The sequence below is a fragment of the Drosophila virilis genome, chromosome 2 (assembly GCF_030788295.1).
Source record: "Drosophila virilis strain 15010-1051.87 chromosome 2, Dvir_AGI_RSII-ME, whole genome shotgun sequence".
NCBI classification, from domain to species: domain Eukaryota; kingdom Metazoa; phylum Arthropoda; class Insecta; order Diptera; family Drosophilidae; genus Drosophila; species Drosophila virilis.
The window spans coordinates 28,278,906-28,299,357 of record NC_091544.1 but is presented as its reverse complement, the minus strand read 5'-3'; the positions used below and the strand labels follow the sequence as shown (position 1 = coordinate 28,299,357).

The 20,452-nt window shown below is 37.2% G+C and overlaps 1 protein-coding gene across 1 annotated transcript in view; it reads right to left on the bottom strand.

Annotated features, from left to right (window-relative positions):
- Window positions 1-14,324: 14,324 nt before the first annotated feature.
- The window catches only part of LOC138910859 (sex determination protein fruitless-like), a 32,614-nt gene continuing 26,486 nt past the window's right edge, over window positions 14,325-20,452 (bottom strand). Inside the window, exons 2-3 of the mRNA XM_070206667.1 lie at window positions 15,204-15,456; window positions 14,325-15,123 (exon numbers count right to left, since the gene is read on the bottom strand). Coding sequence (XP_070062768.1) covers window positions 15,099-15,123; window positions 15,204-15,442 — 264 coding nt within the window. The 5' untranslated portion in view covers window positions 15,443-15,456 and the 3' untranslated portion in view covers window positions 14,325-15,098. The remainder of the gene's footprint in view (window positions 15,124-15,203; window positions 15,457-20,452) is intronic.

The window sequence follows — 20,452 nt, the reverse complement described above, 5'->3', positions numbered from 1 at the left end:
ATGCACAGCCAATCATGCCACAAGTTTATTTATTTTCACGTTGCATTTGCAAAAAACTGGGTAATCCACTTGAAAATTCCTCGATTTTTGCTAACCCTGTTTATTCTACCCTGAACCCATTGAAAATAGCTAAAAGGGGTATAATGCGTTCTAGCACATGTATGTGACAGTTAAAAGGAAAACGCTCATACGAACAATAAGCGTTAATATCGGAATCTACCATAATATCGATATTTCCATAATATCGATAAATATCGATTTGAAATGTGATACTAGCGCTACTTACACCAGATTTATTATGTAGGCTTAATAAAGTAAATAATATATTATTAATTAATTATTTATTATAAAGTTTATAAACAAGGTTTATTTCCCTTCTTAATAAACATTCCCCCTATAATAGGAAAACAACTGTAAATGTAGAGCTTTAAACATTTCATAAAGATCAGACTCTGAGAGCCGAAGTTAGTCAAGAATGCATTTCTTATATGTAGTGTTGCTTCTGAGAGAAGTTGAAATATCTGTGACGGCAGCTGTGTGCCTTACTCAGTGCAAAGACAGTATAAATATTATTCTATATTAATTTATTGTCTTTGTTCAGGGTATCTCCTAGTCGTCATTGGGGCACTCTTAGTTGTTGTTGCTGGTGCTGTTATTGTTACTCCCTGTTATCGGCCAGCTATCAACGCCGCTTGTACTCGTTATTGTTCCCTGTTATGTTTGTTAGTTTCTTTTGGCTGGCTTCGCTGGCCTGTTGTATCTTATAAAGTGAGTTATCTGTTGGGCTGTCGTGTGGCATTGGCTGAAGTATCTCTAAGATACATATTTTCCTTCTTTTATTTTTCTTCGTTTTTTTTTCATTATTTGCACTTGTTCTTGTCGTGTGAGTATGTGTGTGTGTGTGTGGCTTTACAGCGGCGATAGTTGCTGTCACTCGGCTGGCCGTTATATGTCCTTGAAAGAATTAACTGTACTTGATCACTGATGAAGACGCTGTGTCTTAAGCTAATACAGTGATCAGTCGGAGAAGAACACCCAAGAATAGAGATATTTTAATTGCATCTTAACTTCGTCATTTCGGGAAGAAATTTTTCTGTATGTGAACACTATTGAATGTAAAATTTATGTGCAGTAATCGCTTGAAAAGAAATACTCCCAATATATAGAGCCAATCAGAAATTAGTTTGCATATAAAATTAATCCACATAAAATGGAGTATGAAGTTTGTAATGTCCTAACTCCGCCTATAGCCGATGCGTTCTAGCTTATAAAATTGAGTCGTAGAAATATAGTATCAAACCAAAAAGTTGCAAGTTAATTCCTGAGTTTTATGAATTGTTTTTAGCTTGTAACTAAACCATCTGAGACCCTAACTAGCAGCTGGAAAAATGGTTTTCCACAGTTATGTCTCGACCTGGTTGAGGCTATCATGTAAAATGGATTTACCAAAGGAAAAATAGGTCACAAATATCATTTATATTAGCTGAAGCACTGACAGCTGCGAGACACGAAATATCATCAATAATATAGGAAACAAGGTGAGAAAGGCACCGAAATGCCATTTGCAAAGTGGAAAGGAAAAATTGAAAATTCAATACAAAAATAATATGCATATAGTCCAAGCAGCGGACTGATCGAAGGCCTAATATATTATATGATATGTACCCCGATATTATTCAAAAGCGCGGCAGAATCTTAATTCCGTTTGGAATCTGAAGCAATCTTCAAATTGGCCGCATAAATCTCGATGGCACAACTCGGTCTGGCTAGCTGTCAGCTGTGGCCTAGCTTTGGCCTGGACCAGGAACAGTTACAGCAGGAGCAGATGCCATGATGTCGATGTGGATGCCACTTGCTGTAAATGTGGCAAATGTCGAATGCAGCATACAGAATGCAGCCAGCGTAATTGATAAAGACCGACAAATCCGTTGATGGCAATGTTAATACTTAAAAGCTGTTGGCCAGGGTTTGGGCCTAGCTGGAGCCGGGCTTTGGGGCCGGGCTCAATGTCGTTGCGAAACGATCTTGTTGATGGCAGGAAGACAAAGACCTAAGATTGCCTGCTAATGCTAGTCGAAACGGCTCGATTTCTATCGATGGCTGGTGACGCGTGCAGAACCAGTTGGGTTGTGGCAGCAACGTTGCTGTTCTTTTTGTTGTTAGTGTTGTTGTTGTTGTTCTTATCGAGCAACGTTCGATTTTTATAATGATTATCGCCATTACCGACTGCCGTTGTTGCTCTTGCTAGCAGCTACTGTTGCGCACAAAAGGCAGCTAACAATGCAATCCGTTGCCCGTTGCCTGTTGCAATTAGTCTGGGCGTGGGTCGCGGCTGGAGCGCGCATAAATTGCGTTAGGATAATGATCGCGCTTTGGCACAGTAAATCGCAATTCGAAATTCAACGGACACGGAGAGTACAGTTCGAATGTGATGTTGCTGCTGCTGCTGCTGCAGCGATGAGCCGCCCAGATCGCAATTGCAGCAGCTGCAGCTTTGGTCTCAACTGGTTCGGCAACAAATTTGACGCGCGCTGCTACAAATGATCAGCTCAATGCCTAGCCAGAGCGTGAGCGAGAGAGGTACACTGGCAACTAGAGAAAGATAGAGAGGGAGAGACAGTTGCAGAAAAATAAGGCGAAAAGCTGAAGGAAAACCAGTGGAAGGCCAAGCACCAAGCACCGTTTTGGCCACGCATGCTGGGGCGCCATTTAAATTGAGATTTATTGCAGGCAGCAAGTGTTGTTCTTGTTGTTGTTGCTGCTGCTGCAGGTGCAACAAGCAACGGTTTGTAGCCAAGAAGCGAAAACAAAACTGTAAAACGCTGCCAACGCTTGTCTTTGACCTGAGGATGCAACCGAGCTAGGCTGGCCGGGGGGAAGCAGAGCATCCAGCTGTTATATATAACAGACAACAAATCGTTGGCCATCCACCTGCTAATGAAGTTATTAGGCGAATCAATTTTTGTAGCACATGCAACAGGCAAACCGTTTTGTACCACAATTTACCACTTTAATTTGAACATAATTAATTTTTATAGAATATTTCTATAGAGTATCCTATGTAGGACATCATTTGAAACAGGATACACTTAATAAAGTTAAGTAATAAATTTGTAATCGGAAATTATTATTATAAATTATGTTATTAAATATTTGAATATATCAAAGATCTGCTCAAGGAACCTACATTATAAATTTTCTCGTGCACCTCTAGAGTGACGCAAAAAAAATGGTTTCAATATTCAATTTAAATTCTTTTGTGAAAATTTGCTGTAAATTATGTGTCTGCTATATTTTATCTATCAAAACAATAAGCTTCTTTATACAGATATCGATAAGTACGATAAGTTAAGACGAATTGGTATATAAGGGTTGCAATTCGCACAGAAGCTTTGTTTTGCATCGAATATAGAAATTAAACTTCTAGAAAATTGAGGAAAAAGTTTGCATTTAAAGGTTTCAACTGGCAAGGAACTATATATGAGATTTACCAAAATGTCAAAAACCTGCGTAGCTTAAATATGCGAGCATAAGACTAGAAAGCTTAGCCATCTGACCAGAAGGAAAAGATCGCTGGCTCAAAGATTGCAGCAGTTTTAAATCTGTGTACATATGTTTTTTTTTTATATATTTTGATAATAAGTACAACATAGTAGTCATAATAATAAGTACACCTATTTTTACTTAACTTTTAACAGTGTTAAGTAAAAATAGGTGTAATTATAATCTGGCTAAAGTAACCTGTCAACATTGAGAATATTCATATAGCTGACATCAAAAGAAATCTTTTGTTTTATAAAAAAAATGTTAACTTTTATTAACTTATTCGGCGCAATTTTTTTAGAGATGCACTTGTAACGACTTTTAAACTGTTTACTTTAGCCAAATCAAATTTCATTACTTTAACAAGATTGTTGCCCCAGTGTGGCGTGTCTCTAATTACAGCTGACATTGATTAGCACGAAGCAGGAGACCAATGCAACGGGGCGTTAAGTAGCCAGAGGCATCTCTTATAAGTTTGCAATGTGGCAAAACATAATTTCTGCATGTCACTCAGACACAGGTTGGAGTCGGAATCGGAGTCGGGAGTGGGAGCTGGAAATGGAGATGGTTGTCAATGCGTCGGTTAATCCTGCTCATCATCTACAGCTTCAGCTCGTGGATCAACACAAATGCACAATTTTTTGAAAAATCACTGAAACCGGTTGACGGAAAAGTTGCTGCAGCTCAACACGGTAGACAGACTGTTGGGACGGAAGACTAAGTAAATGACTGGACGGCACCTGTAGATTTTATCCTGGCCATTTGATTGTCTGCCGCTGATTGCCGCTGATGTTTGCAGCTGTGTGTTGCCAACGTCGCTTCTTTGGGAAATTAAGTTGCTGCCTGGCAGCGTTTACATGGAAAACTTTTGATGTTTTAATGATAAGATTTGTGTGCGATTGATTTTTCCTGGGTGTCGAATTTTTGCTTAGCGAGCGCCAAAAGCGAACCGGTTGCGGCAGGAAGTCAAGCGTATTTGAAGTGGCGCAAAAACGTGCCGCATCAATCAGGCGCCCACCTCGACCGCTTAACAAGGTCAATGGGTTAATGCGGCACGCTGCAAATATATAAATATATATAAAGAAACATATATACGCCCACCAAGAAGCTGCTATCGTGAAGCGATTTCGAGTGGCAAGGCAGTGGCGGCAGCAGGCCGGATGGATTACAATAATTGCACGCTGCGGAGGCAATCCAATCCGCAAGTGCAACTGTAAAGTGCCACCGTTTGTGGTGCTGGCGGGCAACAGGCAGAGTCAAGTAGAAGTATAAGAAGAAGACAACGATTGACAGCAGAGCTGGAGCTGCCACTCAGCTCTTGTGACGGCAACGACAACGGCAACGGCGCATGTTGGCCATCAAATGTCTAGGCTAAACATTCAGATTAGAAGCAAAAAGACGACGACGACGACGACGACTACTTTGGCCAGTCTTCCGTCAGGAATGCATTTTTATGGAGCAGACAAGAACAATCGACGCTGCTATGGCAAAGTCGGAGGCTAATCTAAATTGTTGCATGCAACAACAATTGCACAAACAGATACCCAGATACAAGTGTCCGAGCAGCGAGCAGGTAATTTCAGCTCTCAGCTAATTGCGAAAAGTGCTCCTGTAATTCCAACGGGGCCAACAGACAACAAATGGGCACGTGCGGCGGGAAGAGGATTGGGGCATACAACTCCAACTCCAATTGCTACTTCTGCTCCCTATATATATATATATATATATATATAGACCCCTCAGGTAAGTGACACCTACAGCGGAGACAGCTTTGGCAATTGTCTAAGTGTCTGTGTGTGTGTGCTGCCAGACCCCACAAATAATAGCTTCATTGGCTTCATTGGGCAAAATGGATAGCGTTTCCCACTGCCACTGCCAAAATGGGCAAGCGGCGGTTCAACTCAAGGCAATGGAATTTGCTCTGAAATTTGCATTGTCTTCGGATCCGCGATCGGTGCCACTTTGCTGACCAAAAATGGTTGGCAATGCTTGACATTATTGTGCTGCCTAATGGCACTCGATGGGCATTTAACTGTCCATCAATTACACAATTAATTTAAGCTTTATATATAACTATTAATTGTCAACATCAACGTTTGACCTGCGTCTATTACTCACACTTCAATTACTTATTGCCAATTTATATAAATTTCGATTTTTGCTCAGCGATTTTACAGCCGCGACGTTTTGCCATTTACTGAAACTGTTCAAGAACATTTTTGCTTTTCAAGAGGCAAATAATATGCACGGCACATAACACCTAAAAGGTAAAATGGAGGACCAGGTAAACCAGACCAGGTAACTGTGACGGCCCGCTGAAGGTTACGCATGCTTCTGGCACACAAAGTGCAAAAGACCAAAGCACAAGCGAGAAGAAAGCGAAATATTTGAAAATTACTAAAAGCTGCTTATAAAAGTATGGATTTTGCGCTACATTCGCCTGTCGTGTGCGTTCAATTGCACATTTAACAAATGTTTAACTGTCATTTATATTTATTATTATTAATAAAAGTTATATAATACTTCAAATTGAAAATTATCCCAATATATATTAATATACTAAAAATTAATTAAAAAAGCTATTAAATATACATAAAAAACTATATATAAATAAATAATTTAAAGGTTTCTTAAAGAAATTTAATTAAATATTTACAAAATGTATTTTTGGAAAAATATATATTCTAGCAGTCCGACTTGGGTACACATTTTTAAGATATGGACATTAAATTCAGAATTCAAAGACTATTGTTGGAACAACTTACATATGAAATTAATTGCTTAGAAATATTATATAAATTTTCTTTTACTTTGAAATAAAAACAAACTTATGTTTATGAGCAATAGAAAGTACGTAAAAGGCACTTTGATTTTAATTAAAAGTGTGAAACCATATAAATTAATAAATTGTTTTTGTCTTCACGTTAAAGGGCGCAGACGACTAAAAATATAGTTTTGATGACAAGAAGATATCGAAGATATAGGACTTATTAAAACAAAATATAAGAATCATGATCAGGACCTCGAATCAGCTAGAGATATATAGTCAAAGATATTTGATTTTAAGTACGCCATCTTGGACATAAACGCCCTCATGGAACATGATGGAGAGAGCGAGAGAGAGGGGAAGAGAGAGAGAGAGAGGGAGAGAGCAAGAGAGATAGCGTGAGAGAGAGATATGTTCATTAATTTGAAACATTTCATTGACATTTTTTAATGCAACAATTACTTATGCTCAGAGTTGAAATTTTTTTCAATTATTTATTTCCCATCCACAAAACACACATCCGTATTGAGCTAAGTCTTGCAGTCATAAGCCTTTCAATTGATTTAAAAAGGGTATGCAAGTCTCGCAGTTGTATGTAGAGCATTCTCTGTGCCATGGGCCTCACTGCTATTCCTTTTCATTCCGCCTTTATTGCCGTCTGGCGCTGCCTTTCTGGCACAGTAGTTCAAGCGAAGTGTCACAAGTTAATTAGATTAAATTAAAAATATGCTGGTATACTTAGTGCATTGTTATATATATGTAGATTGAGCACCTTTGTTTTTTACTACTTAGCTGTTCGCTCTCTTCGTTCTTCTTTTTAGTGCCTTGCTGTCAATGTCAGCTCTGCTATTTGACAACGCCATTGCATACACTTGGGCTGGCATAGAACAATTTTCACCGGACGCACAAGAGTAGGCAATACAATTGAAAAAATCTCATTCAAATGGGGCACCAAATATATGAAAACCTATTTGTAACTTTAAATTAGAGATTGCATTAACAGTTTCATAATTTAAATTATTGTTTATTAAGTTAAAGCTGAGGAAGTCATCAAAAAATGCTCACAACGAGTGTGTCAGGCATTAAAATTTAACGCACTATATTGAGAAAAAATAAACAATTTAATTTACAATTTTAATTGAAATGCACAACACTTGAGCCCTAATAAAAAAGGGGCTCCACGCATTAATTAAAAGAAAAACTAAACTACGCCATGCACTTCAAAAATTCAATAACTTGCCTTTGGATTAACGTCAGCAAGAAAAAGAGCAAATGTTGTGCAAGGGGCACGTGCATGGAAAATAGTTTACCCGTTTTTTCACCTCAAACAAACGCACAAATCTCGAACGCCCACGCACAAATTACGACCATTTATCCAGAGGCCCATTCACGCAACGAGGCGGGGCAAGGCGAGACCCTGCTGTTAGCCTCGTCTTAAGTGTTACGCACATGACTGAGTGCGTGTCCGTGTGTGTGAGTTCTAAAGCATACGCCTTGCACAGTTTTGCAAGGGTTGGGACTGGGGGGCTGCTAGGCTAGCCAACAGTGAGGGTTCTAAGCCCATGCAGTAAAATATGCAACAATCGGAATAAAGCCCGCCGCAAAACTGCTAAAAACGTCTGTTTGTCTGACAGTCTATTTATTGTGGCCATAATTTTTTTTGCAACTGCTTCGAGGGTTACAAGGGCATACGACTGTGTAAATGGTAATCGGAGTGTGTTTTATTATTGTCGAGACGCTTGCATTTTGTCTGGCAATTTAATAACCCCTGAATGCAAATTACATTCTAGAATCCTAACTGCACTTCGACGCTAAGTGACCCAAATTGCCGGCAATGAGAGAAGGAGAGAGAGCGAACAAGAGGGAGTCTGAGAGCGAAATGACTGCAGCTTTTTGCCAGAGCTCGACCGTTTACATTGCCACATTGCGTATACGTAACGTGGATGTTGCACAAATCATAATTGCCAGCAGCAAGTCAAGTGCAAAGTCTTTTAACTAGCCCACGGGGCGTATAATAAATAATGTAATTAAATTACCAATGCAAGCAATGCTAACCCAGGGCCAACTATGACTAAGCATATAGCAAATGGGCTTAATGAGCATCTATTTTCCATTTAATTAAACAATTACATTAGGGGCAAACAAACAAACAAACACCTACATAATTTGCCATATTAGACAAATTGAATATGCATATTAAATTCTAGAAGTCTGATATTTATTTGTGTACCCTAGGCCCATTGGACACAAGGGTAGTCTAGATGTTTATAAGAGGAGGCCTCTCAGAACCCATAAAGTATGTTTTATATATTCCCAATTGATTCTTGGTGCAAGGTATTAACTAAGCTAGTGAGCTTGTTCCAAATATTTGCAATTCAATAGATTAACTTAAGTTGAACTACATTTTCTATCGTTTAAAAAACACAATTTGAAGATTATAAGACTCAGAGCTTGTTATGTAGGATCACAGAAGCACAAAGTATCAGAATTTTACCCCGTAAAAATATCAAAAGGATCAGAATAGGAACACCAAATCAAGAAGGCATTTGCCATACATTGTTTGGTAGAAAAGGTAAGAAGGTGGTAAGCCGAAGAATAAGGTGAGTTTTTGTTCGAGGTATCTGCTAGTCGAACACTCCCGACTAGAGCACTCTTTCGTGCCCAGTCTGTTGCGTAAATAATGCCAGAAGTCCACCGACACTCAACGTAAATAAATTGTAATCAACAGTAAATCAAGCGTTGCGGGAATCAACTGCGGCATCAACTGCAGGTGGCAGAGTTGCACGTACCTCTATGAGTGCTTCGCAGAGAGTTGAATCCTTCTGACAATTGTGAAGCTGACAATGCAACTTACAGGAGCTGCCTGCCAAGAAGCTGCCAGTTCATTTGCTCAAGTGATAAGTTGCAGTGGTAACAAAGCAGACGCACTATACATAAATATATACTCTATATACATATTTAAAATTATGATTTGTGGCATTGGTCACACGGAAAAGCAGTTGTTTTGACTTGTCTCTGCGTCTTGTGGGTGTCAACAGGGCTCAAGTGCAAATATGTCTGTGTGTGCAGACAGTTAACTACAAAGAGCATTCCAGAGTTATTGACTTTAAGGCCTTTGTGCATTATTAAAACAGACAAAATGAAACTTTAATAAATTGGGCAATTTATTAAATTTTATGCAAACTTGTACGTCACTTGCCAATTAGCCCAAAAACTCCATTTGAGAGAAAAAACTTTTTTTGTTTTTGCAAGACTTTTTCTGTAAGCTATTGATTTTGATATTTCTTCAACCATTGCTTTAGTTTTAACTTGAATGTATTTAAACAATTGTCTGTACAAGTTGGAATGTATTTTTATTGCAACTTATTGTATGTACATTTCCTAAGAAATGGTTTTTCTACGCCTTTTAAATAAATAATTTTTTAGAAAAAGAAATTTCTTTAGTATTGTTGTATTTGTTAATATTATAACTTGAAAAATAAATAGTTTCTCTCTTTATTGTGAGTCAATAGAACATAACAGTTCAGCAATGAAAAGCCGCGATAATGAATATTCGACTCATATGTGATACGCTTAATCCGTCATATTTTGTTTTTCAAATTGACGATGTTTTTCGTCGCCTTTGTATGCCAATATCTTAATAAAAATCAAATTAAAGATAAATAGATATCAAAAACATAATGTTAGAATACATTAGAACTAGACATGATGTGATCCATTGTTATGCCATATTATATTATAATATATATGGAGCTTAATATTTACTTTAATCTGATTTGAGATAGTTTAAAGAAATCATATATCGGTTCATAAAGAAATTTAATAAAATCTACTTTTACTATGTAATCATCTGAAAAGTGCTGTAAAATTTATATACTCTCAATGGCAAGAGTCTCATTTTCACTTAATAACTACACAAATTTGTTGAAAATTCTTCCTCAACGAACACACTCTCTATTTCTATTTGTGGCGGCAAGGTGAGAAAACGGGGCGCCACGCTGTGAGCATGTAGCCAAAACAGAAGCGGAAATGCTACTCGGGCAAAATATGGCAGACCAACAAAATGGCGCTCAAAAAGTTAAGCTGTTTAGCTTATGCGAAATGCAACCCCAAAGTGTGTAAAAAGTGTAAACAGTTTTTGCACTCGAGAAACCTTGAAACTGCCGGCACGTTTGCCAAGCTAGTAATGAAAAATGCAGCTCGGTTTTTCCAGCTGCCTTGGTATATATATTATTTTTGTATTTTCTTTTTTTTTTTGGAATTTGTTGGCAATAGTGATTTATTGACTTGTCCTGACCGCAGGTGCTATGCTCTAGTGTTTGTGGCTGCTTCCGCAATTACTTTTGCCACTTGGTACTGTTTGCTGTTGTTTATATAGAACGGTGCCAATAGCTTTTACTGTCCACATCCGGCAACATAATTTCACATGAACTTGGGCACTACAAGTTGTACAGTTTTTAATTACAGGTAAATGCTAGGCATAACCATGGGCAATTCCTTTCACACAACATGCAGTGTGGGGCCACTTAGCCGACGGTGGGGCGTGGCTGGGATAACGGTGGGCGTACAAACAAATAGCGGCATCATTTTGCCTATTCCCTACATGCATTGTGCGCTTGTGTGTGTGTTCTTATGTGTTTATTGCTGTCAGTGCGTGCTTCCTGGCAGCCTCAACAGCGCTCAGTTACCGTCCCAGACTCAGGCTCAGTTTCAGTTTTCAGTCCCAGTGGCAGCCTTAGCTTAGGTCTTTTGTCTTTATCCTGCTCCAGTTCCACAGTCTGCTGCATTCATTAGACTTAGCCAAGTGGCATTCACAGTGGCTGCCAGAGTTGCCAAAGCTGCACAGAATTAAATTCCATTAACATGACGCTGCCAGGGGCCTCAGTCTTGGCCTTCTTCAGCTGTAGCTGCCTAATGGTGTTACATGACTTAAGGCCATACAATGCATATTACTATTTTTATAATACTCTAGTATAGGGTGTTATAATTCTGTCATAGGAAGCAACCTTAAGATTTTTTTTTGCTCCCTTAGAAAAAGAAAGAGCTCGAAATTGACAGGAAGTTTAAAAATATTCCTATGATAGGCATATTTATTTAAAAAATCCCTAAAACAATTTAAAATTTTACAAAACATAATAAATAAGTGGAAAATAAACTACTTTCTAATTTGCAGAAAATGTGTGCCGAAAAGGAAAAAATATTTTTAAAAGAAAAACAATTCAAAAAAATTACTCCGAAGATAAGAAAATAATATTCTTTGAGCAGTTCACGTAGGAGTCCGGATTGTGTCATTTAATCTTATTGCTGACATTGGAATGAACGGTTTAAAGTTGAAACAATTTTTGTATATATCCTAAAACAAATTCGCCATTAACGCGTCTTGACATGCTTCTTAATTATGATAAATACCGAGTCAACATGGGAAGGTTTTATCATATAGGAAAAATCGATCAAGAAATAAGATTTCGTCTGGAGAACATTTCTGTTGCAAGTACGAACTTAGTTATTTTGAAAAACAGTAAGTCATTTGTGTGCAAGGGTATTTTAATTTCGGCCTGCCACAAGTTGCTTAAATTTCTTCATTTACTCGTTTCATTAATATTATTATTTTGTTTGTGGCGGTCGTCATGGCCTGCAGTTTATTGTTGCTACTTGGCTGAAAATGAGGCCTAAGCGAGCTGAATATTTAACAAATCATCTCTTGGCCTGCGCTTGGGTCGACACCTAAGACACGCTGCCGGGCAATTGGCTCAAGTTATTGTCCGAGCACTTTGCAAATTGCAAATTGAGACATTTGCGTTGTGCCCGGAGAGCTAACTAACTTAATACTGAAACGAAATGTTGCTGAGATTGTCACAGGATTACCAATTGGCATGTCAAAGTGCCACAAGCAGCGCACTTGCCCCATGTGATAGTTACATGTGTTACTTAAATGCAAAACAGTTCAAATCGCATGCTGCGCCGGAAATGCATGACCAACGCTCGGCTGTCAACTTGCCACACCACATCATGCAACACGCGCAACAACTGGCGGCAAGTGGTGCATATTGCATGACTCATTACAACTCTATCGTTGCCCTTGTGGTAATCTTTATCAGGCTTATACAAATTTCTATGCACTCTCCGCGATAATTAAATTCGCATTAATATTTTTTAATAAAAAAACTTCGTTGCTCTCATTTAACATACTATATACTAACTTTTTGAATTTATAAAATTGTCTTAAGTGTTGTGTATCGGCACAAGATGCTTGTTGTAGTGTTGCTAACGGAATTGTGGGGAAAGAGTATTAAACGAGAATTTGTATGTAAAGAACACTTTCGCGTGCTTACCGGCATTTGAGTAGCGTACATTAGAGTTCTTGTAAAGACATTTCCGTTAGATTTGATTATCGTCAATGTTTGGGGACATAATGCCCGATTGAGCAAAATGCATACATGCAAATATCTGCATCTTATCGCACATTAAAGTGGCATTTGCATGAGCTTGACGAAAAATTGCTTTATTTTCGAGAAGTTCTTTTTGTTTTATTATTTTTATGTAGGAAGTTAAGGTTGGTTGCATATATTAAGTCCTTTGTTGCATGAGCGAGTGTTGGGATTAAAGTTAGTGTATTAATTATATGTCACGCGGCTTTTGTTGCATGTTGCTGCACCGTTGACGGCTTTAAGAGGCTCACAATTGTCGTTTGGCATGCGCATAATGCAGCTAGATCTTAAGTTCTAGGTCTAAATCTTACATAGCTAAACACCCGGCGGGCCCTTCACACATGCAGCGGCCCCCAACGCCTTTTTACTTGGCTCCATGCCGCACGGTATGCAGTTCTAAGTGAATTTAACTACGTTCGCACTACGTTGGCTAGAGGCACGTGAGTAGTGGTTGATATGGGGGAGTTACAGATAAATGTAAATAGCTCTTGACTTACCGCGCTCGTTGACAGGTTTTGGGTGCATGTTGATTGTTGGTTAGGTTAGGTTTTGATTACATTTCGTATATGAGATATTTAGAACGGAGATAGTGAGAGTAAGAGAGAGAGAGATTTGGAAAATACTATGCTAATAAATAGTTGTCGACTAGATAAACGCATTTTAAAGTGTTGATTGATGAGTGTCCACCAGCTGCTCCAAATTTGTGGGGTATGTTGATTGAAGACGTTGGCAAAACAGGCGCTCGTTGAGGCTCTCTTCCTTTTGCTTGTCACAGTTATGCTTGATATTTGGCTATGAATCTTTTAAGATTTGTCACTTGAAAAGTGTTTGCTTTACAATCGCTTACGACTACTTAAAGTGTACATATTGATATTTATTTTTGGCTAGCCAATTGTTGGGTTACTTTTTGGATACTTCTTTTATTTTTTACATTTTGTACTCTTGGTTTAAAATTTTGCATTTTACAATGTGCTCATTAGGTGCGCGTGTCTATGCCTAGGACTTAGGATTGACTAGTAGTTGTTAGGCATAAACTTGAATCGCTTAAAAAACAATAAATTAATTCGCACTACTTATGTATGTGTGTATATAGCAGAATTGTTGGTATACAATGTATGGTATATGTATAATAGTTCAACTACTTTTGTATTAATAAATTTTAGCGTTAATATATTTATTTAAATATCAATTATTGTTTAGTTTATTGCTTTATCTGAACTACTTAGGTTGATTTTTTCTTGCAAAAATTCTTTAATTTCAAGAGGCTATTCGTGTACGTATACTTTGAGTTAATATCAACGGTATTTCCAATTTGTTATTATTGTTTACGGCAAGCACTAAGAACTTGATTAGGCAATAAGACTTTAGAATATCAATCAACATATATATTATATTAATATTAAATGTTCACTACTTGTCTAACTTTTTAAGTGCATACACACACATATATGCTGCTGTTATATAAGTATGGGAACAAGTGGACCCACAAATTTAGCTGTTTTCTAATACGTATTCATATGTCATATATGTATATTAAAATATTATGTATATATTATATATATATATATATATATATATGTGTATATTTGCTTTCCAGTTAGAATATTGGCTTTAATTATTGTATTGTATACTTTTGTTATGCAGTGTATCTATATTAAATAATTCCAATAACTATATGTAGTCTTGACTATAAGATACGCAGATTTTGGGCAAAGTTTAGCAGTCTACTTGTAAATAGCTAAGACTAGGATATATGTGTATATATATGAGGTAACTAATTAAGCTAATTATTTAAATATTCTAGAAGATGAAAAATGTATTTTACTTTCATTATCCGAACTTATATATAGAACATGACTGCTTCAACGGTACAAGTGCTTTCTGTATACGAACTGCTCTGCAATAGCTTAAATCTAAAAACCTTAGATGTTAATATATCATATTTTGATAATATTATGTTTAAAGTGTTTTGGTGTTTTGTCTTACAGCTTAGTTTGGTTTAGATATTTTAAGACTTGGCTTACAAATAGCTACATATGATATTTATTATCTTAACTTATCTCAAATAGCGTAGCAAACACTTTTTGTGGGACTTTTCTTTTAGTACTTTTCTCACTTCTTTTCTCACTGTCTCTATGATGGGATCAAGGTCCATTTTGTCTTTTTTAAAGGATTAAAGGTAATATGCAAGACTTTAATTTTTCTTTTTACTTTAAGTTTGTTTTGGCCGTAACTATTAAAGGGCTTTTACTTTAACTTGAATTGGAAACGCTAAGCAAAACATTTTGGCAAAAACTAGACTGACAAATTTTTGGTTTTTTTTTTTTTTGGTGATTGACGCGCTTTGGTTGATTGAAGACTTAGCATAGAAGTGTTGATGTGTTGCTGATGATATGCATTTCAATAAGTTTTCAATTCTGTGCTTGTCTAGCGCTTTCCCGCCTGCACACACGACTCGGGCTTACCTCGGCGATGTGGCTGACAGCGGCGGCAGCGACAGCGGCGGCGGCGGCAACGGTGGCGGCGGTGCACGCACATCTGTCTCAATGTGGCGCTTGTGCGGCGACTGCAGATCGAGTGCCGCATAGCTGGCATGGGTATGCCCAGCCACGCCCAGCGGCGATGTGCGTGGCCGCATTGTAATGGGCGGGCCGCGAAATAGAGCATACGGATTGCCAAAATAATCTTGTGAGGTGGCCATCATGTCGAAACTTTGCACTGAAATAGAGAGAGCGGAAAAATAATTGATAAATATGAATAATAACAAATTCAGGATAAACTTTGAAAGTTGTTTTTATACAAGAGCAAACGCTACCATTTTCGACAGATATGCAAGCAATAGAACATCACAATTTGTGTTCTGCTCGGGCATATATCTGCCAGTAGTTATATATATACATATGACAGCATGAAGGTAAATAAAATAACCAAAGCCAAAGGAAATTTCTTTTTTAAGCACCATATAAATTTAAAGCGGGAGTTGAACCGCCGATCTAGCACTAGTTGGTCCGATAACTCTACATATTTGGCAAACTTCCAGCTTAATCCTTTTCATATAAGCATCGACTTTTATTTTTCTTAAATTGTAGTTCAAATATTTACAAAAGCTTACTTTCGAACCAAATGGCAGCATCTGCACTAAATTCAGCTTTCTAGCTCTCACTGTTCATCTAATTATTTGACCAATTATTTAGTCAGCATTAACCGTTCACTATATATCGAAGGCAGCATTTTATATATTTGCAATTCCTTATTTATTCTGCCCACTTTATTAAAAGCAAATAAACCCGCCTCTATGCACGCGCACCAATTCATATTTATAGACACTTTTAAATTGTTGCATGTCAGTAAACCATTTTTATGGGCAGCCATTCAAACTTGACTAAACGATTTCCCAGCTCATATATTTTTCGTGTCCTGTCCATTCATGTTTTTTAATTTAATAGTCATGTAAATATGTGCGGCACGCGACTGCATTTAATTTTTGTTGTGAAATGAAATTATTGTAATATGTCCATTTGATTGATACCCAGAGCACGGTTGCAGCCACATGTCGAACACGCCATAATTGACAGCCTACAGCAGACAATGGGGAGCGGACAGAGGTCTGCGAAGGACATGACACAACATCAGAACAGGACTGCGCAATGCATGTAATTAAGTGTCCTGTCCCCGCCTGTCGCTTTAAGTGCTGGCCAATACCACAGTGCTCATAACGAGCAATTGATGATAGTGTCCACATTCCCGGTAATAAAAGCAAACAGCAATTATTAGCGCCTCGGATTGAGGATGGGACTCGCCTCGTCAGTTAACGTATTAGATTTATAGAATATAAGATTTTAATTTAGATAAATATATTTAGAGAACAATTTATTTGTACAACCTAACTAAATCAATACTTATGTAAGATTTTAATATTTGCTTAAATTTTCTATTTATTGCCATTAATTACTTCCTACATTTGCAAAATACAAATGTTGAAGAGTTTAAGTTTCTGCCAGCTACTATCCAAGGTTGTGGAAAATGTGTATGATATATATGTGTATAAATGTATATATATATATATGATAATGTATGATATGGTATGGCATAAGTCGACATAAAATAGGGGGTGGTTCGGCTTACAGTTTGAACCAATTCTCCGTTTAAAGGTTTCTTTCATGAATAGATTTATAAAATAGACAAATATATCCAGTATATATACTCTTTGGGGCTCTCTCTTTTAACTATTTTATTTTAAATCAAAATTTTTCTTAAGGTTTGTTCCGAAACCTTTATAAACAATAAACATTTATTTCAAGTTTAATTATTTCAAGCCATCACACAACTCTCAAAAATGCAGACATTAAATATAACAATGTATTCTGATGTTTTAATTATATATAAAAATAAATTGAATTCTTACATATAATTTACATACAAATTAATAATAATTTTTGGATATTTAAAATTAAACCATATTGCATCTTTTCAGGATTTTTCAAATAATGTTATTAAAACTTATAAATATCTTGCCTTAGACATAAATCTGTTTCAACTTAAAAGAAAAACTCATATATTTAAAACCTATGCATTATATTTAGTGAACCCAATTGTACAAGAAGTAGGGGCTGAAAAGCCGCACGCTAAAATCGAATTAAGAGCATATTGCTAAGAATTGCCAGTGCCATTGTGGACATTAATGCCTGGCAGCGATTTTGTAAGCCTGGCACTCGACGAATTAACGCAATTTCCAGCCAATTGGCATCAAGTGGCCGACACATTTGAACAGCATGCCAAGCCACAATTACGTATGCTAGAAATCGCGTTATACACCTACAGTGAACCCTCCATACAATACCCAAACGCATGCGCCTTCTTAATGAACCTTACATTTTTATTTTCTTGTTGTACTCTCACTCTTTCTACTTTTGCAGAGAGAGTTAAAATTTTGTCAGCAAACAGAAGAATTTATATTCTAACAAGTACAGTATATACATTCCGAACGTATATAAAAACCAAGCGTGGTATAGACTCGATCGTCTGTTTAGTTCTAAGCAATATAGTCTATTAGATTTAAAATGTTCGTAATAGAACTTTGCATTGATCAGTTTGGATCATATATTTTGTAGGAATTGCTAGTAATATTGACTTAAAACATCAAAATCTTCTCAGAATCGGACTAAATTATCATAAAGCTCTACGTAAACAAAGATAGAAAAAGGCACAATTAAGCCTAATGTCGGCAAGAGTATTAATTCTTCGGCTTGCCGAGGTTAGTCGTGTTTTTTGTTTCTTGCATAATTTCACGCGACAGCTCAAGTGCTGACTGATTTTCCAGCCGGCTAGCCGAGGCGCGACGCGTTGACGTTGGCGACGTTTAACTTTTGCATAATTACGTGTAAGAAGAAAAGTTGCAAGCTTGCGGGTTCTTCTGATGGCGTAGGACGAGACGGTTCGAACTTTGTAAAAAATTTAACTAAAGGGAGAAAGTCAGCGTATCAGAGCTGCGAGCTACGCACACAGCTTAAACTTGCGTAGGGCAAGTTTTTATAAAATCAAATGCAAGGCGATAGCAGGTCGCCGTGGCGCTAATGGCACGCCCATGCCCCAGAGTATCGTTGACTTTAACTTGTGTGCACACACATACAAACACATACCTAACGTATGCATTCCACCAAAATACACACAAACACGTGCTTACAAATCTGGAGCAATAGCGTCAAGTGCACGCAGTTTATGCCATACGTTGCGGCAAGGTGGCACGACTCTAGCAAATAGGCCAGACGCTGTGCGGCGGCAGTCGCACCTACGCGCGCATTGGTGTCACCTACTAAACTGAACGGGGAAGCAGGGCACACAGAATGTTGCAAAGTAATCTCTGCGGCGGCAAATTTACAGCGCGCTGGCACTTGCTGCAGCGAGTTGTGGGCTGTTAATGAGGCAAGATATGCAGTCAGTGTGTGTGTGTTTGCATGTGCATGTGTGTGAGTACGTCTAAGTGCGTTGGCGTCGCTCTGAAACCCGACAGACGACAACAAAGGCAACGCTGACAATGCTGGCGGCTTGTTGTTTTTGTCTTGCCTACTTTTGTGCGCCACCTTGTCGACCTTCTTGAAGCACAGTGGGGTCTAAGGCACAAAAAAGGCTTCCTTCAAATTGAATCGAATAGAAAATCCAACACAAATTACGATCACAAAACGAAAATGATAGAGCTTCTACAGAGGAGCTCGATACAACCTGTGTGAGCATTCACCATAAAGCTTATTAGAACTTGAATTGATTACATTATTTTCTTCACCAATTATGATTTAGCTGGTCAGCAAATTAGCTCTTAATAAGCTTCCAATTGGTTAAAAGAAAACCACACACGACTATGTAAATGCTATTTTTTTATTTTCCACGAAAATAAAATCTAATCGTTCCACTGTCCCACATAGTGTTACCATAAACAAAGTAGACTTTCTATTAAACGGAGAACCAAACAATTATAATGAAAATTATGCTTATACTAACTACCAAATATTTTTGGCTAGCTTTCATTTAATTAAAGCAGGGCTTTCCATAATTAGTTTCTTTACTATTTCTTTACTATCTGCTGGATCGTGAGTGGCTATCAAGTCCAACGTCCAACTTTTGGCGCGCTGATTATTAGCTATATTATTATTATTATCATTACTATTATTATTATTATTATTACTATTATTATTATTATTATTATTATTATTATTATTATTATTATTATTATTATTATTATTATTATTATTATTATTATTATTATTATTATTATTATTATTATTATTATTATTATTATTATTATTATTACTATTATTATTATTATTATTATTATTATTATTATTATTATTATTATTATTAATTTGATTTTTATTATAAGTGTTATTTTTATAATTTTTATTTTAATTGTTATATTATTATTTAAAAAAATATAACATTTTTAGCTGGCATCTATGGCCTTCCACTAAGCCAATACTCCATCCATGCCTGATAGCTTGAATTAATCCAACTAGGATTCTCGCTGTTCAAAAATCCTCGTTGTCCGGTAATCCTTTTTGGTAGCCAAAGGGTCTGAAAACAAAGGCTAGTTAAATCCTAAATTCTAAGATAGCTTTAATTAAATAAATCTGTACAACACGAATCTTAAGCACGGCCATACTACAAGTCCTTGAATAGAATAGAAATCCTATATATCGATAGTAAATAAATGCCCCACAATAGATTATGTGTGGCTTGTAGGCGTGTCGAATGTGTTTTATTTCGAGGCTAATTGATGTGTAAGAGGAAAGCACTGGGCTTCTGGGCGGCAGCTGCCAATTGGGCGCCTGTCAGTTCAAGTATTGCTGCTCGTTATGCATTTGCCTGACTTTTAATTAATTGAACTACTTGGGAATTTTAATGCCATAGAACGAGTAATACGCATGCAAAACTTTGCCTGTATTAAACATATTTTTTCTTTATATATATTTTACTCTGGAAAAGTTGTGAGCCGCGTGCTATCAGCGTGCACTATGGAACTTTTGCTGACTTTTACTTTAACATTGTGCTCTCCCCCCACCCCGCCTCCTCACAAGTTATAGTAAGTTTTGCCATTGGAGGACAGTGGAAGCTAAGGGGCTGGTTTGTGTGGGGGTTGGCCATCGGCTAAGTCAAGAGATAATCCTTTGTTGTTTTTTATTGCGTTAGCCTGTCGTTTTGTGGTTTAGCGCTTTAAGACAAT